Source organism: Bubalus bubalis, chromosome 6 (assembly GCF_019923935.1).
Source record: "Bubalus bubalis isolate 160015118507 breed Murrah chromosome 6, NDDB_SH_1, whole genome shotgun sequence".
Taxonomy (NCBI): Eukaryota; Metazoa; Chordata; class Mammalia; order Artiodactyla; family Bovidae; genus Bubalus; species Bubalus bubalis.
The window spans coordinates 94,300,193-94,323,680 of record NC_059162.1 but is presented as its reverse complement, the minus strand read 5'-3'; the positions used below and the strand labels follow the sequence as shown (position 1 = coordinate 94,323,680).

The 23,488-nt window shown below is 38.2% G+C and overlaps 1 protein-coding gene across 6 annotated transcripts in view; it reads left to right on the top strand.

The window, feature by feature from the left end:
* The window catches only part of OSBPL9 (oxysterol binding protein like 9), a 164,466-nt gene that overhangs the window by 46,743 nt on the left and 94,235 nt on the right, over positions 1-23,488 (top strand). For all 6 annotated transcript variants that reach the window (XM_025289471.2, XM_025289470.2, XM_025289468.2 and 3 more), the window contains one exon: positions 7,364-7,442. In XM_025289471.2, coding sequence (XP_025145256.1) covers positions 7,364-7,442 — 79 coding nt within the window. The remainder of the gene's footprint in view (positions 1-7,363; positions 7,443-23,488) is intronic.

Here is a 23,488-nt window from a genome sequence, read left to right as displayed (position 1 = left end):
TTACAGTTAGTTTATAAAGGCCAAAAGACAAATGTTAGAGGACTTATTCCACTTGATTATTGTTGTTGTTCAGGTGCCAAGTCATGTCCGACTCTTCACGGCCCCACGTACTGTAGCATGCCAGGCTTCCCTGTCCCTCACCATCTTGTAGAGTTTGCCCAAGTTCATGTCCATTGAATTGGTGATGCTATCCAACCATCTCCTCCTCTGTCACCCTCTTCTTCTGCCTTCAGTCTTTCCCAGCATCAGGGTCTTTTTCAGTGAGTCAGCTGTTCGCATCACTTGAAATTCAAATGTAGAGACTTCCGGATGATAACATAGGAGAATACTTTCATGGCATTAGGATTGGTAAAGATTTCTTAAAGAAGATACAGAAAGCACAACCATAGATGTAAAACCAATACATTTTACTACGTTAAAGTTAACTCTTCATGAAAAGACATCATTGCTGCTGCTGCTGCTAAGTCGCCTCAGTCGTGTCCAACTCTGTGCGACCCCACAGACGGCAGCCCACCAGGCTGGGATTCTCCTGGCAAGAACACTGGAGTGGGTTGCCATTTCCTTCTCCAATGCATGAAAGTGAAAAGTGAAAGGGAAGTCGCTCAGTCGTATCCGACTCTTCGCGACCCCATGGACCACAGCCCACCAGGCTCCCCCGTCCATGGGATTTTCCTGGCAAGAGTACTGGAGTGGGTCGCCACTGCCTTCTCCAAAGACATCATTATGAGAGTATAAAGGCTGGCAAGAGGGTGGGAGAATATATTTCCCTAATTCATAACTAATGAAAGATTCATGTCCAGGATATATTTTAAAAAAACCTCCTACAAATAATTAGAAAATGATAGTCTAGTTTATTCAACAGACAAGAAACTTGAACTATTTCACAAAAGTCTCGCCAAATGGTCACAAACATAAAAAGATACTGAACTTTGTTGTTTTCAGGGAAATATAATTAGGACCACTATGAGCTACTAGTACTCACCTGCCAGAATGACTAACGTAAAAAAAGTGTTAGTGAAGATGTAGAACAATTGAAACTTCCATACACCATAGTTTGGAGTATTTTTGGCTCAATGAGTACGTCAAGGGTATATCTTGTCACCCTGCTTATTTAACTTATATGCAGAGTACATCATGAGAAATGCCAGACTAGATGAAGCACAAGCTGGAATCAAGATTGCGGGGAAAAATGTCAATAATCTCACATATGCAGATGATACCACCTTTATGGCAGAAAGCAAAGAAGAACTAAAGAGGCTCTTGATGAAAGTGAAAGAGGAGAGTAAAAATGTTGGCTTAAAACTCAACATTCAGAAAACAAAGATCATGGCATCTGGTCCCATCACTTCATGGCAAATAGATGATGAAACAATGAAAACAGTGACAGACTTTATTTTTTGGGCTCCAAAATCACTACAGGTGGTGACTGCAGCCATGAAATTAAAAGACACTTGCTCTTTGGAAGAAAAGCTATGACCAACCTAGACAGCTTATTAAAGAGCTGAGACATTACTTTGTCGAAAAAGGTCTGTCTAGTCAAAGCTATGGTTTCTCCAGTAGTTATGTATGGATGTGAGAGTTGGACTATAAAAAAAGTTGAGCACCGAAGGATTAATGCTTTTAAACTGTGGTGTTGGAGAAGACTCTTGAGAGTCCCTTGGGCTGCAAGGAATTCCAACCAGTCAGTCCTAAAGGAAATCAGTCCTGAATATTCATTGGAAGGACTGTTGCTGAAGCTGAAACTCTAATGCTTTGGCCACCTGATGTGAAGAACTGAGTTATCTGAAAAGACCCTGATGCTGAGAAAGATTGAAGGCAGGAAGAGAAGGGGATGACAGAGGATGAAATGGTTGGATGGCATCACCGACTCAATGGACATGAATTTGAGCAAGCTCCAGGAGTTGGTGATGGACAGGGAAGCCTGGCGTGCTGCAGTCTTGGGGTCGCAAAGAGTTGGACACGACTGAGCAACTGAAGTGAACTGAGAACTGTTTGACAGTGTCTATTAAAATTGGAGTGTGCATACCATAAGACTTAGCAAATTCATTCCTACACTGTATCTACTAGAAATATAAACATATGTATACATATATATATATAACACAAAAGATATGAATGACAATGTCATAGCAGCATGATTCTAATAACCTAAGACTGGAAAACAACATGAATGTCCATCTGCAATGAAATTGATAAATTGTGGATATTCCTACAAAAGAATACTATATATAGCAATAGAAATGAACAAACCGTTGCTACATGTAGCCTCTTGGATGAATTTCACAAACATGTTGAGTGAAAGAAGCCAGACACAAAAGAAAATATGTGATATGAGTCCATTTGTATGAAGATGGACAAAACTACTTTTAATGTTAGAAGTAGGGATACTGTTTGACTTTGGGTTGGAGGACAAGGGTAATGATTAGGAAAGGATACAAGGAGAGTGTTTCTTTATTGAGCTTGTACAGTTATGACTTGTGTATATGTTTGTTGTTCAGTCGCTAAGTTGTGTCTGGCTCTTTGCCATCCCATGGACTATGGCACACCAAGCTTCCCTGTCCTTCACCATCTCCCAGAGTTTGTTCATATTCATGTCCAGGGAAGCACGCCAGGCTTCCCTTGTGGCTTCGTTGGTAAAGAATCTGCCTGCAATGAAGGAGACCTGGGTTCGATCCTTGGGTTGGGAAGATCCCCCAGAGAAGGGAAAGGCCACCCACTCCAGTATTCTGGCCCCTGGAGAATTCCATGGACTGCATAGTCCATGGGGTTGCAAAGAGTCAGACACTACTGAGCGACTTTCACTTTTATGTCCATTCAGTTGGTCGTGCTATCTAACCACCTCATCCTCTGCCTCCCTCTTTTCCTCCTGCCCTCAATCTTTCCCAGCATCTAGGTCATTTCCAATGAGTCAGCTCTTCATATCAGGTGGCCAAAGTATTGGAGCTTCAGCTCCAGCATCAATCCTTCCATTGAATATTCAGAGTAGATTTCCTTTAGAATCAAAGGGTTTGGTCTTCTTGCAGTCCAACGGACTCTCAAGAGTCTTCTCCAGCACCATGATTCAAAAGCACCATGATTCATTAGTTCTTCGGTGCTCAGCCTTCTTTATGGTCCAACTCTCACATCTGTACATGACTGCTTACCTTTCAGTATAACGTTATTTTCAAGTGATGTATGTAAAATGCTTATCATAGTGGCTGGTTTATTACTGCCAGTTCACTAACTGACAGTGTTAACTTTTTTACTATGGTTCAATTCTCTGTAATGACTAGGTCAAGGACAATGCTGTCCAGTAGAATTTACTGCAATTATTAAAATGTTCTGTATCTACAGTGTCTAGTCCCATAGCCTCTAGTCACATGGGGCTATTGAGTATTTGAAATATGACTGAAGAACTTATTTAAAGTTTTACTTAATTTTACTCAATTATAATTAAAATTTAAATACCTTTATGTGACTAATAGCTATCGTATTGGATATGGTAAGATATCCAGGTCTAAGGAATTGCCATGGGAATGAGTCAATGAAGGAGAATGACAGTGAAGTTTATGTTAGTTGAATAATCAAGAAACTGAGAGGCCAGAGTGTCAGATGAATTGTGCATCTGTACACTGAAGAATGCTCAGGGCAATGGCAAGACTGGGTTGGCATTGGAGGTGGTTAGGTAGGTTCCAGAGTCTTCAAAGAAGCATTTGGATAGAGGAGGGGAAAAGTGTAATGAACCAAGAAAGAATGCTCTTTCCCCTATGGGTTGTCAAAGATACTTGGATAGAAATGTTTCTGAAGCACAACTTAAGTAATTAAGAGTCCTTGAAAGAACAAGTTTTAAAAAAGAAGTGGTTAGGAGCAGTAGCAGTGCTTCAGAGCAGTGTTCTATGACAAAACTCTAATGTAGTAAAGAGGTATTGAAGAGCTGTGAGAGTAAAACTTGGTGCAGAGGTGGGAAGGGAAGCTAATTGCCAGGAGTAGGTGAAAGGTTAAGGTGTGGGCAGTTTTCAAAAAGCTCCTCCTGGTGAAAGCTGTAAGAAAGGAGGTGGTTGCTAGTGGGAGTGTGGGGTTTTGCTTTTGTTTAGCAAATGGTAGGAATTGAACTTGAGGAAGGACATGAAAAAGTGAAATTGCTTGGTGTTTTCTTTCAGTGCATAGAAGAAATCTTGAGGCTGAGTACCTACAGGGTCTCTGTGAGGTGAGGAAGAAGTGGCTGTAGAAATGTTGATTGGGCCAGATTTTGAACCATCTTGAATGGCATTATGAAGAATTGTTGGCTTTATCTCATAGTTCATGGAGAGCCAAGGAAAGTTTTAAATATCTGAGGCTCCTATAAGAGCTTGTGCTTTATAAATACTATTCTGGCAATATCAAGGACTGTGGACTAAAGGTAGCCAGACTGAAGACAGATTGCTTCATCAAGCAAGAAGTGATGAAAACCTGAAATAGGGCAATAACAGTTCATAGAATGAAGAGTTGGGAGAATTTGACATTATAGTTTGGAAGTGGAATGAGCACAACTTGTGGTGATGGAATAAGGGAGAACAAGTGTTAGAACCTAGAGGTTTCTGAGTTGACTAGCTAACTGATGAATTTATATTAAGGGGCTAAAAGAACTCAAGTTTGGGATGGTGGTCAGTTATTATATCTCAACAGTTGAGATATAATTCACCCATTTAAAGGAGACATTTCAGTGTTTTTGGTGCAACTACCATTACAATTTCAATTTTAGAATTTTTTTTTTTTGTCATCCTATAATGAAACTCACACTTATTAGCAACTACTCCTCATTTTACCCCACCTCCTTCTCCTACCTCCCAGCCCTGGGCAACCACTAACCTATTCTTGGTCTCTATGAATTTGCCTGTTTGGGACATTTCATATAAATGGAATCATACAATATGTCCTTTGTGACAAACTTCTTCTTCAGCGTGTTTTCAAAGTTCATCCAAGTAGAGGTCTCTTTTTGCCTTGTTTTATGTATATTCATCTCTTTACATGTTTTGGCTCCTCTACCGGAGGCACTATTGTTATATATTCTAAGCCTATATCTATTAACAGTATATATGCTGTATTTAGTTATGACTTAGCAGATATTTGCTGCATCATAAAGTTAGAAGGTTAACTCCACTAACCATGAAATTAACCTGAATGAGTTGCTCCCACACATGCTTACCCACCAAGATGTGTCTTTTTTTGCTGTCATAGAATAAGTAGGTACCATGCCAAATGGTTCTGGTTCTGCCATTAACTCTGTATGACCTGGGTAAGTCATTATATTTTGGATACACTTTCTGTATCTGAAAACAGTTATAAAAATCCCTACTCTATATAGTACAGAGGAATAGCTAAGGTAATGCAGGTTGATGGGATTTGGATAGAATTGGGGTTCATCCAGACAGTCTCTGAGAAGAAATGAACACAGGTTTCCTCTCCTATCTAAAAGATGAGTACTCTTATGAAACTTTTTGTAAGGCAAAATGGCGAAAGCAGAAAAGCAATACCTTAGGATGCTGCTTCCTAACATATACACAAAACAAATAGAGATAAAGCCAAGATGCTCATCGATACAGTTCAAAGCTGACAACTTGATGCTGAGATGCCAAGTGTAGTTCCTGAGCGGGGAGCTTGGCGGTTCTACTCTTATTGTTTATGGTGTGCGCTGCCTCTGTAATGGCTTAGGGCAAAACAAATGCTGAATGCTATTTTTGCTTTTCACCTATTTTCTGGAAAATTTCCAGATTTATTTTGGTAAGTGAAAACAGGTACAGCCTTACAATGGGGTTACATACAGTAAACCTATTGTAAGTCAAAAATGCATTTAATACATGCATTTAATACACCTAATGTACTGAATACCATGGCTTAGGCTCACCTGCCTTAAACATGTTCAGAACAGTTATGTGAGCCTATAGTTGGGCAAAATCATCTCACACAAAGCCTGTTTTATAATATAGTATTGAATAGCCCCAGTATTCTTGCCTGGAGAATCCCATGGACAGAGTAGCCTGGTGGGCTACAGCTCATGGAGTTGCAGAGTCGAATGTGACCAACACACACACACGTTGAATAGCTCATGTAATTTATTGAATACCGTACTAAAAACCAGAATGGTTAATTGGATACAGGAATGGTTGTCACTGTTTGTTGTTCACCCTTGTGATCACATGGCTGACTGGGAGCTGCTGCCCAGGATCATGGGAGAGTATCACCACATATTGCTCGCTCGGGGAAAGACCCAAATTCAAAATTCAGAGTATGCTTTCTGCTGAGTATTTATGTCTTTCATACCTGTAAAGTTGAAAAGTCCTAAGTCAAACTATCATAAGTTGGGACGAGCTATACTAATGTAGGTCTTTTGCAAAAGTAAAGTGGCATGGGTGACCTGTAAATGTTTGACTCTATTACCTGAAACTCCTGGGATAGGAGTAGCCTTTTTTCACAAGATTTGGAATTTTGGCCCCTTAAGTCCTTTCAGTCCCATTTTAGCAGGTCCTGGTTTTGTCATTGGTAAACTGCTTCTTAGTCACCAATGTGGGGCATTGTACTTGTGTCATGTTCTCTAGCTGCTCTGTTTGGAATACTTAGGACCCTTATTTCTTAAGGACACTGACCAGTAGGCTCCCTGTTTTTCATAGCTTTATATTGTTTTAATATGGCTGCATATAGTTAAATACAAAAAAAAGATAAAGTTTAAAACCCAGTCTATCCACCTTCCTGAAACAAGCAACTTATAACTGCAGGCCTACCTTACCCCTCTCGTTTGGAGAATTGTTCATGCTTTTATTTAAAAAAACATATACTGAGTGTGTACTTGAATGCCATGTCTCAAAATAAAATAGTCCTTAGATCTCATAGCAATTCAATGGGAGAAGGCAGACATAGATGATCACAGTATGATATGGAAAGTGCAGTAGCAGCACACACCTGGAAGAAGCCACTGGGACAGGGTTTTGAAGCAATTGTCACCTGGTGTTTCTTTACTAATAAATATAACACAGAAGCAGCCTAATGAAAAGCACTAGTGTTCTTTGAGCCTCAGAACAACTGAGGTGACTCCCATTTTAGAGAGCAATCCAAAACTCAGAAAGGGTCAATGGCTGGGTTTTAAATAGATTCTAGACTTAGATTCTATGTTTATCCCCTTGTCCTCACCATATCCATGCCCCTAAGCAAGAGTAGAAAGTACCGTTGCAGACTCCTACAGTGCTCTGCCACCCCCCTCTGTAAGCAAAGCTGGAGTCTCAGGTTCCCTTTTCTGTGTCTAGCCTGCTTCCAGTGTCGTCGGTGCATTGAGCATTCCAGGGCTGTAGCAGTAGCGAATATTGCTGATGTCATTGTTTGCCTTATTGGGATTTTGCTCTTTGTTTCACAGGGAGCTGTGATTGGTATAGACGATGAGGACGACAGCACCTTCACAATAACTGTTGATCAGAAAACCTTCCATTTCCAGGGTGAGCTGAAAGAAGAGATTTTTTTCTCTTCACAGTCCCAACTGCTTCTTTCCTTCTCCTTTGGGTTGTTTGCTGGATGACTAGAATGGTTTTTACAACTGATCCTGTATGAACGATTGCACAGGAACGTTCTGGATGAAGTGGTACTGCAGGTTAGGCAGGGATTTAATCGTATCTGCAGTGGATACAGATCTCTTTGAAACATCTGTGGATCTGGCTGCAGTTGGAGATTAAAAATTTAAACGATAAAAATCAGTGAAGGGAGAGAGTAATGGGCTGCTGCTGCTGCTGCTGCTGGCTTGTGTTTACAGAAGGTTGCTGATCTTCTTTATCGAGGAGTATGGCTCTGCTTCTGCATGAAGAGTCTAAAGACTGATTGTGAAGGTTGCAGTGTTTGTCCCTGTAAAACTCAAAATATAAATTAAATTGAAGCTAGTGGCAGCCTTTGGCTTAAGGTTTTGCTTTGCTTCAAGAACTACAAGTTTGCATTCATTTCATCTGCATTCTGTGTCTTGTCTGCCAGCCATCATTTCTCTGCTATTATCCTTTTTATAGTTAATAACACCAAATGCCATCTGCCACTGCTATGTTTCGGCATTGCATGCTCTGGTTCACCGGTAGAAAGGGTAAGGTACTGGATGATCATTCTCATTTCATCTTGCTTTGAAAACTCTAAACCAGCAAATAAAAGTCAGTTTTAAGGATCCTGTCCTAATGTACTCTCATCTGCTAGGAGTGTCTAGTAGCTTTGATACTAATGTTTTTGCTATTTTTGCCTATTGAGAGTAACCTCTATTTTATATTTAAAGCAGTCCAAGAAACTTAGAAATTGAGAATATTTGCACTTTTTCTGAACTACAAGTGACAGTGCACTGTGATAGACGCTAGGTATACCAGGATTAAAAAAATAGTAAATCAATTTATTGTTTAAAAATGTTTTGGTTATGAAGTCTAACAGTGACCAGATATGTTATGTGAGATGTTCAGACAGCTATTGTCCTTCTGTATTAGGATAGTATATTGCAGTAATTTTTCTTCATTGTCTTGTTGGCACATAGAAATGAAAGATGCAGCTTATATATAATAAAGACAAGCCAATGTACTCACTTGTGATATCTCTAATGCTTTTAGGAAAAAGCATTCTTAGAGTATTTATTATGTTTGGTCATATTCTTTACTCAGAACTGCTTTTAACTAATAATGCTCTCTTGAAATTTTCTACTACATTTAATTTCATAAAACATTTAAAATCTTAGTTTAAGAAAGTCTATGGCCTTTATTTTTAGGTTAAATATGTAATGCTGCTTATCAGTGAAACCAGATAATACCCACACTGTGGAACTCTTTACTTGAATGAACTTGAATACTTTAATGTATTTCAAGTAGTAGCTGCTAGATACAGGTAAAGACTGCAGTATGAAATTCCTCTGCAGTTACTAAGAAGACATCTTCTTTGGACTTCAGAAGCTGTATTGTTTGCCTGTTTAAAAGAGAGGAGACTCAGGCCTCTAGAGTAAAGGCACCTCTACCTTCTCTAATATAAATTATTTATGTTAAACTGATCTTCCCTTTAACACTTCTGTATTTATGTTGTTTGCTTGTAAAACAAGTGATTCCTTTAATGAATCATTTAAATGACAAGGATAAATAAGTGTTATATATATTTTTTTAATGGATACTTAGCTCTGAGACTGTTGGATTCATTAGTTTATTTTCTGCTGTAATAGTTTTGGAAGTCTCAGACAACATGAGATTATTTGGCTTTTGTAAAGAACTCTAATATTCTTTATATTCTTGGACATAATAAGAATTATTTTGCCTTCATAGGTCCTTGCTCATAAGTTTGGTGAAAAATTGATGAAATTTTCCGTCTAAGGTCTTATATTCTTGATTAGAATTGAAAGCAAGTTAAGATGGATATACATTAGCATGTGTGTAAATGTGTTGACTTTTTAAAGTTTAATATAACAATTTTTTGAAGCAAGTGAAGTATCAATTGAGACATCTATAAAACAAATTCTGCTTACTTTCAACTCTTAAAGGGAAAGCTAGAATTTGTTTAGATCCACTAATTTGTTCAACATCTATTTTAGACATTATTTTAAGTTCTGGGGATACAGTAGTGAACAAAATATAAAATTCCTCCCCTCTGTAGCATCTAATCTGGTAGAGGAGAAAGCCAATAAATAAGATAAATTGGTAAAATATAAGGAAATAAGACAGTGCCAAGTCCTGGCAAGGAAAAAAAAAAATGCAGGAAAGGAGAAAATGAAATAGAAGTGTGTGTATATTTGTAGGGGGTGGCTTAAAATTTTAGATGGCTGGGGAGACTCATTGGGATGATGCCTTTCAGTGAAAGACCTGAAGGAAGTGAGGGAACAAGCTTATATGGCTTTGTTGGGGATGATGATGAAGAGTAAATCACTCCAGGCAAAGGAAACAGTAAGTGCAAAAGGGTGTGCCTGCCGTATTTGAAGACCAGCAAGGAGGCCCGCTCTGGTTGGAGTGCGGATAACCATGGGGAGGGTAGTGTGAGATGATGTCTAAGAGGTAATGTTGTATGAGGCCTTATATGGCACAGTAAGGACATTGAATTTTACTGAGATAAGAAGCCATTATAGATGGTTTTAAGCAGAGGAGTGACATGATGTGATTTTTAAACAGTTATCACTCTGGACACTGTTTTGAGAATAAAATGCAAGAGGCAGGAACAGAGCAGAGAAACTAATTAGGAGGCTAGAGTAATCCAGAAGAGAGATGATGGCGGCTCCCACGTGGTAGCAGTGGGAGTAGAGAGGTAGTGAGAGGTGGTTGAATTGTGCATGTGTATTTAATCAACTCTATTGAGGTATAATTAATATGCAATAAAATGTATACTCTATAAAATTCAGTGAATATTGACGAATTTACTTACTCATATAGCTGCTACCATAATCAAGATCTGGAACATTTCTGTCATCCAGAAGATTCTTTTATTCCTTTGTCAGTCTACACTCCAGCCCCTGGCTCCAGACAGCAACTGATCTACTTTCTATCGCTAAAGATTAAATTTTTCTTGTGGAGAGTATCACACAAATAGAATCTTTCAGTATGTACTCTTTTGTGTCTGGCTTTATTTTAGCTCAGTATGTTTTTAATGCTCGTCCATCTTGTTGCATGTATTGGTAGTTCCTTTTATATTGCTAAGTAGTAGTTTGTTGTTAGGTATTATATTTTTTTGAAGGTTGTACTGTATGTAGCATGTGAAAAAAAGACAGTAGGAAGACAGGATGACACCATATTTTTGACTTGAGCCAGACTGGTGTTGCCATTAACTGAAGTGGGGAACCAGTTGGGGGTGGCAGACAGGTGGGCATCGAGAGCGTAGCCTTGGACATTCTTATAATAAAGTTCTAGATGCCTATCAAATGTCCAAATGGAGATGTCAAGTAGGCAATTGAAGTGTGGCGTTCAGGAGAGAAGTTCAGGCTTTAAATAAATAATAAATTTGGGAGTCATTGGCATATAGATGGTATTTAAGCTGTGAGAATTTGGGAGGAAGTATGGAGAGAAAAGAGAAGAGGTCCAAGTAATGAACTCTGGAACACTCTAACATTTATTTAGAAGCACAGAGGAGAAGTGGAACTAGCAAAAGAGATTGAAAAGAATCAACCAAAAAAGAGGAAGGAAACCAGGTGAATGTGGTACCCGGAAAACCAAGATAGGAAGTATTTCTTGGAGGTGAGAGGCATCAGCAACTGTGTCAAATGCTCCTGATTGAGAAAGTTGAGGGCTGAGAAATGATCACAAGATTTAACAATTAAGTCTATTGATAACCTTGAGAAGAGCAATTTAAAATTAAGAGCATAGACAGTGCTTTTAAGTTCTGCTATAAAGGGAGGGTGAGAAATACAATAGTAGCTGGGAGAGGGAAATAAGTTTTTTTAAAGATAAGAGCAATAATGACATGCCATTCTTATGCTGTTGGTAGTGACTCAGTAGAGAGAGAAAAGTCAATGACGCAAGAGAGAAAAGGGAAAATCATTAGATCGGTGTCTTTGAGACAGCAAGACAGGATGACACCTAATACACAGGGAGGGCATTGCGTTTGGCTCAGAGCATAGACAATTCATCCATAGTAACAAGAAAGTCAGGTGTATAGTATATATGTAGACAGAATGTTATCCATCATTTTTATTTCCACTGTGGTTTGACTCTCTAGTTGACCTACAGGTCCTGTATCCTAAAACATATTTTGTTAATCATAAAGAGGACTGGTGCCATGAAGAGAACAAACTTTCCTGAAACAATAGATAATTTTTCATTATAATGATTCTCAGTTCTGGTAGCTTGATATTTCAGAGTAGCTATAATTTTAAAGAGATATCATAAAATTCTCAAAACAAAGTTAATTTAAATTAACTTTAGTTTTGAAAAAAAAAAGAAAAAACTCCTTTTCCCCTCTTTAGGTAATAATTGAAATTACAGTCCTTGCATGTTAGAGCTTTAAACAGATTTGAAACCTACAGCTTTATTATGCCATTTTTCAGAGATTAAAAAGAAAATGATTGCCAATTCATCTTTATAAACTGGCTCTTCTGATAAGAGCGAAAAATGATTCCTTTTTCTCTCAGTCAGCCAGAGTTGTTTGCATTTGGATTCTTAGCTAGACATTGTGTGGATAGCAGTTTTGGTATCCATTAGACTGGCTGTTGTGTTCAAACATTTAATATATGAATAGTATGTGTAACTCAGAACTGTATACAGGTTAATAAGACATAAGCCAGGATGTTAGCGAGCTTGTGAAGAAGTAATTATAATGTAGTATGAAATACGCTCTAGTAGTAGAAATATGTATAGGACACTGATATAATGGAGAGGCAAAAAAGACAGTCAGTACTTCACAAAGAGCAGAGTTTTTCTTGTTACCAAGTAATTCTTTTTAAAATAATAACAACTTAAAATTATACTAGTTCTAAAAAATTTCAGGTTGCCCAGAATTACATAATATAAAAACTAAAAGTCCCTGTCCCCAAGCTCTGTCTCTCACCTCCCCTTCCTTGCCTCCTCTACCTGGTAGAGTTCTGAAGTCTGAAGAGAAGTTTACCAGGCGGAGGGGTGTTGTAGCATTTGCAAAGGTATGGAAATATGATGCTACCACATGTGTTCCAAGAACTTTGAATGTTTGGTACCATTAGGACAGTGGACAGGAGTTGAGGCAGAGGCGTACGTCTAATATGAAAGGGTTTTATTTTTATCCTGAGGTCTGGTAGGAGCCAATGAAGCAGAGTTTTAAGCAGAGATTAGATAGAATAAGACATGGTTCTCTAGATAAAGACCCTTGATTTTTAAGGCCCTGAGTGGATTAAAGCCATTGGTAATGGGGAAAGAGAAGAGGAAAACAGACTTGAGATTTTTTTAGTAAGTAAATCTTTAGGAATTGTTGATTGCTTGGGAAATGGGAGCTGAGAGAATTGAGAGTAGTAAAGGTGTAAGAAGGATGTGGCTTACTATTTTGTTTGGATGTTATCAACATCTGAAATAGAGAATTTAGAACAGAGATGGTGTGGGACTTCTTAAATTTGAGGTGTCTTTGGGACATACAGGTATTGATGGTGATGCCAATTGGGTCTAAGTCTGGGCTTCCCAGGTGGTGCAGTGGTAAAGAATCTGTTGGCCAGTGCAGGAGACACAGGAGACATAGGTTCCGTCCCTGGGTTGGAAAGATCCTGTGGAGAAGGAAATGGTAACTCACTCCAGTATTCTTGCCTGGAAAAGTCCATGAACAGAGGAGCCTAGTTGGCTGCAGTCTTTGGGGTCACAAAGAGTTAGACACAACTGAACATGCATGCCTTCCTTCCTGGGCTGAAGATGGAGATTAGTGGTTATCAACCTATGACTGGAAGGTAGAATTATTAATAGAATTTAGAAAATTGAATGCTTCAGGGCTAGGCAGATATGTAAAGGAGTGAAAAGTAAAGCTGACTGAAGACTAGCGATTTGGAGAGCTTATGCCCTGTTTGAAGGGGTAGCTGGTACTTAATTCCAGACAGTTGTAGACTTTTGGTAATGCTTGTCCAATGTTTTCAAGAGAAAACTGTCCAGTTTTTCAAGAGAAGCCAGAAATCCAGATTTTTTTTTTGTATGTGCATGAGTTTGAATATGTGCATATTAAATCTTCCAGTTTTAAAAAACAATTACGTAGACCAATGCAATGCATCTATGAGCTAGCTAAAACCTAGATATTTTAGTCTGTGGTTAAAACTATGGTAGTGGTGGTTATGAACCTTCTGGCAGATGTGAATGAGAAGAGAGCCTCCAAACCTGGCAGTATACTAGGGTGGGACCATCAACAGGCTCAAAGGAATGATCAGAGAGGTTGGGGTGAAAGCTACTAGCTTCAACCATATGAAAGTACATACTGTTTTTATCATTCAAAAGTAGTTACATATCGGCAGTTAATATGGGACAACTTAATAAAAGACTAAATGGACCATAATTTGTACTAATTAGAAAGATATCCAGTTATTTGAATTTTACCTTCAAAAATTATATTTATTTAATGCTTTTATATATGTATATAATGATTTATAATGTTACTGATAGTGTATTGGAATAATGATAACGATAGCTACATTTATCAAAGGTTTATTTTATACTATTCAGAGTTTTACGTAGTTTAACCCATTCAGTTTTTATGACCTTATGAAGTTAGGTACTGTTATTTTTATTTTATGGGTAAGGAAACTGGGGGCCACGTACATGTAGGTAACATTAGGCAGCAATGGAATTTGAACACCAACAGTTGAGCTCTAGAGGCATTCTCAGATGCTACAAAAACGTTATAGAAATTTGTCAACTAGTTTATAATTAACTTTTATAATTTTATCTAGAAAGGAATTGGTGTAAAATATAAGGAACTTCAAATTACAGTGCTGCTGCTGCTGCTGCTGCTAAGTCACTTCAGTCATGTTCGACTCTGTGTGACCCCATAGACGGCAGCCCACCAGGCTCCCCCGTCCAGGGGATTCTCCAGGCAAGAACACTGGTGTGGGTTGCCATTTCCTTCTCCAATGCATGAAAGTGAAAAGTGAAAGTGAAGTCGCTCAGTCGTGTCTGACCCTCAGCGACCCCATGGACTGCAGCCTACCAGGCTCCTCTGTCCATGGGATTTTCCAGGCAAGAATACTGGAGTGGGGTGCCATTGCATTGGCAATTGCATTGCCAATTTTAATGCAATTAAAATTTTTTGTGATGTTCTACATGTTCCATTGCTTAGTAGAAATAGTAGCAGTAGTGGCAGTAACAGCTACTACTAAATATGTCTTATAAACTAGGCACTCTGTTTAACAGGCAATGTACATTACTTCCATAATTCCTAAACTCCCCAATGAGGTAGTTATATTTCCAGTTTTAGAATCAGAAAAACTGAGTTTCAGAGAAGCTAAATGCCCAGGATTAGTAGATTGTGCCTACGTCTGTCTAGATCAGTAGCTCTTAAAGTGCAGTCCCAGGCTAACCTAACTAGCATCACCTGGGAACTTGTTGAGACCACAGAATATCAGGCTGAGCCCCAGACTTGCTGAATCAGAAACTCTGGGAATGAGTCCTCTAGTGATTCTGACACACACTGAAGTTTGGTAATCATTGATCTGGATCCAGGGTTTCGTGTTGTTATTCTGCTTTATTCTCATAACCTTATATATTAGGTGTAAGTATCCCCAAGTTATATGTGTGAGAAGACATAGAAAGTCAGGGGTCCTGGCCTTGATCTTAGATTGTTTTTTACTATGTCGGACACGACTGAGCAACTTCACTTTCACTTTTCACTTTCATGCATTGGAGAAGGAAATGGCAACCCACTCCAGTGTTCTTGCCTGGAGAATCCCAGGGATGGCGGAGCCTGGTTGGCTGCCGTCTATGGGGTCACACAGGGTCGGACACGACTGAAGTGACTTAGCAGCAACCTACATAAACCCTGGAGGAGGGCATGTCAACCGACTCAAATATTCTTGCTTGGAGAATCCTCATGGATGGAGGAGCCTGGCAGGCTGCAGTCTATGGCATCTCAAAGAGTCGGACACAACTGAGCGACTGAGCACAGCACAGGAACCTACATTGAAGGGCTTCCCTGGTGGCTTAGTGATATAAGAATCCACCTGCCAATGCTGGAGACTAGGGTTTGATCCCTGGGTCAGGAAGATCCCATGGAGAAGGAAATGGCAACCCACTCTAGTATTCTTGCCTGGGAAATCCCATGGATAGAGCAGCCTGGCAGGCTACAATCCACGGGGTTCCAAAAGAGTTGGAGACAATTTAGCAACCAAACAACAGCAACAACCTACATAGAAGGAGTCTCTTGCCTTAAGTAAACCTGGTGTGTACAGGAAAAAAAAATCTAAATTTTTATAGGGTGAAAATTAGCAATATGTGATATTCTTTCATTATAAAATAATCCTTTACTTTCAAAGGATTTTAATAAAGGCATTCTTTAATCAGTGTGTTTTCAAAGTGATTTCAATATGAAATTTGTTTGCAGATTTATTTGGGTATACCTTTAAAGCAATACAAGTTGCATAAGACAAAATTTAACATTCTTAAACAATAAAAAGTGTTTAAATTAGAAGAACCTTTAGGAACTGTGTAAGTCTAGCAGAGTCATCTGTTGCACTGATCACTGACCTTTTCAGCTCAGTCCGTTAGAGCTTGCTTATTTATTAAAATGCAAAATTACTATAAATCAGCCCAGTGGTGAAGGAAAGTGTTTAATTTAGAAATGTTATATTGATCAAGGATATTAGGGCAACCCTTACTGCATTAACATCAATCAACATGGCATGACACATCTGCATCATTAATCATTTAGAAGAAAAGACTTAACTCATAGTTGCAGACTTGTGCTTTAAAAATAAGTTAAAGTCTTTTGCTTTAAAAATAACCATCTCAGCATTATCATTAGTAAACAGATTCCATTATTCTATTGATTACCGACTTAAAAAACTTTCCTTCTGTGGTTATAGTTTTTATTTTTATGTGATAACCCCTCCTCAAAACAAAATAACCACTTAAAGATTTCATTTAAGGGAAATAAATCCCCTATAACTAATTCTCTAATTAGATGTTATAATTTCACTAGGCGTCAGGAGGGGAAATGCTACTGAATTCATGTATTGGGAGTTTGTTACATTACTGCCGGAGAATTGGATCTCAGTGGTGTACCATTCTTCTTAATTTGCTTTCTGTTTGTGATCCTCCCTGAATTTTTGAAATTGCATTTTATCAAAATTTAACCAATTGTGGACTATTTGTCTTACTGAATAGCCAGGATTAGTTGATATATAGTTTTATTTTTCTTAATTATTTACATTTTATCCCACCATTTCCTTTTTCATCATTTTTGAGTAGTAAAATTAGTAACTGCTCACTGTAGAAATTTGGGGAAATAGAGTAGTATACGGCTGGTACTAATAATCGCCCATAATCATACCAGAAGATAATTATCAGTAACATGCTTATGGATTCCTTTCTGATATTTCAGTTGTTTGTGTGAGAGTGTATGTTTGTATGTGTGAATTTTACAAAATTGAGTCATTCTGTGTAAATAAATTTCCATACTAAATTTAAAATATTATATTATGAAAATTTTCCCATGACACTGAATGATCTAAGAAAATGTGATTTCTAATAGTTTGTGTTATATGATTTAATAAATAATCATACTTAACCATTCATCTGTATTGTACAGATTTTTCTCTATATTAAATAATACTGTGTTGAATATCCTCATACATAAATCTTCAGCAAAATCTCTATTTAGCTTAGGGTAGATAGATTCATAAAATAACTTGTCAGAACAAAAACATAAATATTTTAATATTCCTGAAATACTTTATTCCTTATATAAACCTTCCCCTGTAGCTTCCAAGGGAGATTGTCAATTTATATTTCCCTTCTGCTTCATCACACCATCAGCATTTGGCATTTTAATTTTAAAAGAATACCAACCCAGTGTCCTCAAGAATAAAATGTGTTTATTTCTTGTTTGGTCAATTACTCATTCTTCTGTCCTTGTTTTTGTTGGTGGTGGTATGCTCATGCTTTTCTTATACTCTCCTCTTTGAAAGGGTAGACTCATTCATTATATCTTGCTAAGTAATCTTTTTATCTAATTTGGAACACGTTGCTGGTAGGTAGTATTGTGCAGAGTAAATGAAGATATATAAAGAAGAGCATTTCCCTGCTTTAATGTATAATGTATAACTGAAAATGTTCATGGAAGCAAACTGAGTTGAACAGACTTGCAGGGTGTAAAGGGGGTGCATTCTCACCACATACTATGAAGTCCTTAATGACACTTTGACTTTTAGACATAACATTTATTCATAAAACATAGTCATACATTTTGTACCTTTCTTTTAAAAATGAACGTATAGGCAATGGACTAAAATCTTAGGGGCTAAAGTCTAAGGAGTGTCCTATTGATGATCAAGATTTACTGCTTTTAGCATGCCTAATGATTTCTCAATTGATTTCTCCGTTATGTTTATAAAGTTTATATTAATTGTCACCCTTATTGGCACTTTAATTTTTCTCTTTTTCTACTAATTAAAAGAATGGTAAAATAAATGCGAAATATATTAAAATAGTTGCATGAGCACTGCTCTTCCAGTGGAGGTGGTGATGCTATAAGAACTAATTGTTGCCTGGCAGGCTTTTGCAACACACTTTTGCACTGTGTGTTGGCGCAAAATGTCCACTTGTTGCTTGATGTAAGAAAATTAAAACTTTCTCTGAGGAGTCAGTGTATAAGAAAGTACAGGTTATATGGAAGATTGAATAGGCCAGCACTGCTTATGTAAAATGTAGTCTCATTCCTCAGGAGACTTTGGGGACTCAAAACTGACTTAGCCCTCCTCCAGGGGATTTTCCTGACCCAGGGATTGAACCCATGTCTTTTATGTCTCCTGCATTGGCAGGCAGGTTCTTTACCACTTGCTCCACCTGGGAAGCCCCATGTCTTAGGGAATAGTGAGCATTAAATTATATACACTTATAAGTATAACAGAATTCAGAGGAGGAAATTACAGTGATAGTTAGATTTTCTCTGTTTTTCAGACTTTTAATAAAAGCATTTTACATGTGCAACCTTATTTGGAAGCCTAGATGTGAGACTGAAAAAGGTATAGTTGCTCTGGTAAAAGTCAAAGGGTTGAGGGCCTACATCCATGCCCTAGGAACTTTGAGAAAACACCAGTGTTCAATTTATTGCAGCCATTCTTTCTTTTTATTCATCCATTCATTTATTTTCATTGTCAACAAATAATTAAATGCTTATTGTATACCAGGCACTAGGCTGTTTCCTGAGCGTAAAGTAGTGAGCAAAGCTAAGCGCCTATCCTTAAGGGTCTCACATTTTGAAAATCATTATTCTAGAGGAGTCTTCCTGCTTGCACACTTTCAGGTAGTTCTCAGACTCCAGGTTAAATATCCAAGAGTTAAAGCGGTATCTTTTAATAATGTCTAGACTGCATTCACCTTTTAGCTAACTCAATGGTGAACTCTCTAAGAAAATACTTACTTCTGCCAAGGTCATTTTGGCCTTTCAACCTCCTTCAGTAACACTGCATGTAGTTTATGGACTACATGTAGTTTATGAACATTCTCATGATTGTGGTGGCTTTAATCAGTGTACTCCACATGTAACGTTGTTTCAGCATATAAATTCAGGTTATGTTTCACCATTGCATTTTGTTAATATTAAACTTGGAGAACCCTAAGACAATTTGACTCATACCCCTGGAAAAAGAATTCAGGTAAACTATAAAGAAGCTGCATCTTTGCTGGGTTGGTGGCTTTAATGAGGATATATCTGCTTTGGGTAGGACTGCCTAGTGGGTGGAATTAGTGGATCATATAAAAAAGATTTAAGCTAAGCCCTTGTATATGGATGATTTAAGTCAAGTGGGGATGAGTGTCAATGGGTTTTTTTTTTAATCTTGGAGAGAGTGATTGACTAGAAATCTTTTCTGGAGGTGATTCTATTCTAGAAGTGAGCCTCTGATGAATAAAAGAAGGGAATGGAGTGGAAAGGAGCAAACATTTAGAGTGCAGTTAATGTGATGCTAGGCACCATAATCCTCATATGTACCCCCACATATCTTTGTGAGATAGGTATTTTTATTCCCATTTTATAGAAAAGGAAACTGAGGCTTGGAGAAGCTTTTATCCGAGGTACCACATATGGGAGGTTGCTGAGCCTGAATTCAGGCCCATGCTATCTTGATTATTACAATGCTGCTTCTCCACAACTCTTTTCCCTTTTTACTCTTAGTCACAATGACTTCTCTTTTCACCATGCCTTAGCCTCCCTGCAGCTCTAACTTCAGGCTTCCCTGGTGGCTCAGTGGTGAAGAATCTGCCTGCTAATATAGGAGATGCAGGTTCGATCCCTGGGTCACAAAGATCCCCTGAAGGAAGAAATGGCAACCCACTCCAGTATTCTTGCCTGGGAAATCCTTCTGTGGAAGGAGCCTGGCAGCCTACAGTCCACAGGATCACAAAGAGTTAGGCGTGACTTAGCAACTAAACAACAACAATGCTATAACTTCAGTTCTATTTTCTCTTCTGAATAGTCCAACATTGCTACTCTGACGGTAGTTAGGGTTTTCATGCTACCCGGTGGTTTGGTTGGCATAGTTCCTCCTGTGCTCAGTGTATATACAAGTTGCTAGTTGTCAGTTGTCGTTGGCAGGGGCCCAACTGAAGCAAGAGAACTGGGATATTGGTCGAAATAGACTAGTGTGAAGCATGAGGTGAGCAGTCTGTCACCAAGTGTGAGGGAGGCTTGGAAGTGTGGCTGAAGAGAGTCTCAGGAATGTCCCTGTATGGAGTTAAAGGCAGCATATCAAACACACATTGACCTGTACCCTGTTTAATTTTACTTCTATTCTGATTGCAGAATTCTCATAATATGTCGACTGAGATAGCATGCTCAAGTTATTGAGGAAAATAGGCCAATATATCTTACGATATTTATTCCTCCTTTGCAGAGGAAGTCCTGCCTCCCTGAGAAACCTAAATGTGGAGCAGGGGGTCATCAGTAAGAGGAGGATGGTAATACCGAGCTCCAGAATTGTACTGTTAGAGAAAATATATATAAATACTCAATATGGTGCCTGATAAATAGCAGTGCTCAAAAAATAGTAGCTGTTGTTATTATTATTGTTTTTTATTTTATGAAGTTGCTGATGATCATGCTGCTGCTGTTTTTGGTTTTCCCTTTTCTCCTTTTTCTAGCCAAGGGTTTGGGTTAGAGGTAACCCAAATTAGGTTTTTGAAAGTGCCACAGGCAAGCGCACGATACAAGGGATAGAAAGCTGATTCCCTGCTAGTCAGGGAGCTCTCAGTTTAGTAGGAGGAACGACTATGGGAATATTTACTAGAAAGATGACAGTGAGGATAGCAGCTTGGGCTTAACACGTGTTTTCTCATTTCCCTCTTTTAACAACCCTAAGAAATAGTTTTGAGGAAACTGAGGCAGAAAGTGCTAAATCACTTATCCAAGTGATTTAGTTTGAAACAGCTAGTTACAGTGCAATGTAAAAGTGATAGAGATGTATTGAGATGTAGAAAAGAGAATGATGGAGGCAGGAAGACGTCACAGAAGAGATGGTTTTGATACGGATTTTGAAGGATGAAAAATACTTCAAATGAGATGTAGTCAGGCAGGAAGAGAAGTGAAAAGAAAGAACATTTACCAAACTTCACAGAAAGAAAGGAGAAGCACGTTCCAGATAAAGGGAAAGTATGTGTACAAGCTTGGAAGGATGAAAAAGAAATGTAGGAAGTGCAGTACATTTGAGAATACATTGGAGGTGAGGAAAAGGAGCTTGAGTTCTGTTTGGAACTAGATAGATCATCAAAGGTCTCATATACCAGAATGATAAACTAAAACCCCTTTTCTATAAGTTAGCGAGAAACATCAGTTATTTTAGTCATGGAAATGTCATGATCCCTTTTGTGGCTTAGAAGGAACACTGGGAGCTGTTTGTGGAATGCTTTGAAGAGAAGTGAGATTGGACGTAGGATGCCTGGTTTGGAGCTTGCTGCAGAGGTTCTGGTAGGAGGTGATGGGGTCTTGAACAAAAGCAATAAGACTGCCCCAGAGAGGATAACACAGAAAAATGGATATGACAGGCAGATTTTGGTGACCGTTTCTAGGAAGATAGGGGGAAAGGAGTGCAGAATTATCCCAGGCTTTCTGACAGAGTAATGGGAGGGTGCAGCACTGTTCTTTCAGATGTATTAAGGACTTTGTCTTTTTCACTGAGTGTCACCAGTGCCTACCTGCTGTGGACACATATGCCCTCAATGCATATATATATATATATATATATTTTTTTTTTTTTTTTTTAATGAAAACGTAATTTTGGACTATGTCAGGGTAAATGCAATTGTTTAAGAAAAACAGGTGATATTCTCCCACTGAAGGAAGCTTCAGGGCTTCAGATCCCTGAGAAAAATAGTCTTCAATTAAGAAGTATCAGAAGGTCAGCAACTTAGGCTTGGAAAGAAGTGCTCATACCTGGGGATCAGTGTCTGACTTATACTAGAACACAGTATACTCTGATTTGTTAATGGGAAGACCACGAGTAGAATACGACTGAAGTATATAAATTAATTCTTGACCATGTTCTCTGTGTGGAAGTTTCTAGCCATCTTGCAGCACTTTTGAATGTGAACTAACTGGAGTCCTTTCCTTTCAGGAATCTAAATTTTTAGGCTAGTGAAATAAGTCAGGGTAGTGCCATAAATGTAATATTTTACTAATATGAACAGGTTAGTTCATGGTAGACAGAAGCAAATCTGAATTATAGGCTATCTGAACAGAAATGCCCTTTTCTAGCTTTATCTGTGGACACTAGAATTAAGCTAACATTGTTGCATGATGAATTTTTTTAGCATGTTTATCATCATTAAGAATTTCTTTTATTGTTATTTATACTTTGTACTTAGTGAGTCGGTTTAAGCATAGTGATTTGGTATAAATCATTTAAGTCCTAAATTGTAGGTAGGGCTGAATCAATGACATGTTACTATATCTAGACTGTGTTTTGTCAGAGTTAAATCATGTGAGATGCACTGAGGTTATGCAAGTTTATATTGCAGTCTTGGTCTGGAAATATATACTTTCCTAAAGAAAGGTCAGGATATTATATTAAGAGCTTACAGCTAAATATAGAGAAGGAAGGAAGTAACTTATTGATAGCTTTGTGCCCTGAGCAGATTTCCTTGGAGAGTTACTGGGGACAAAGAGCGAAGCCTTCAGAAAGGTTGTTCACTGGGAATATTTTGAAGATTATAATGCAGCAGTGTTTCTACTGTACTTTATGTACTGAAGACCTATTTGCATATATATTACATTTTTTTCTTTTGGTCACGCCATGCAGCCTGCAGGATCTTAGTTCCCCATCCAGGGATTGAACTCACATCCTCAGCAGTAAAAGTGCAGAGTCTTGACCCCTGGACCGCCAGGGAATTCCCTATATATTTTGTTTAAGTCTAAAGGGTCTCCCTATCCTCTGTGTATAAGGAATAATACCTGTCTTCAGAAAACTCTCTTTAAAGTAACATAATCATATAAACATAATAAAATAACATAAAGTAACATTGTAGTTTCTTCTTAGATTGATTCTGTCACTTTGTTAGGCCACACCTATTTTGGCCTTGTTTACCCCATGGACAGAGGTACCTGGCAGGCTACAGTCCATGGGGTTGCAAAGAGTTGGACACAACTGAGTGACTCAGCACAGCACTTTGGAAGTAGACAAAAGAATTAGGTAGCAAATTCTCTTTTATTATATATATATATTTTTTACTTGCCCTGCTTTCATTTTCTTCCTAAATTTTCTAACATGTATTAACTTTCCCCCTCTCTTTCCTTTCATTGCCTAATTCAAAAGTTGAATGATTCTGTAACAGCATTCTTTTTTTCTGAATAACTCTTAACTTTGGTAGCCAATGAAAGTATTTTTGACATTCTTTCCAGTTGACCCTTGAACAAGATA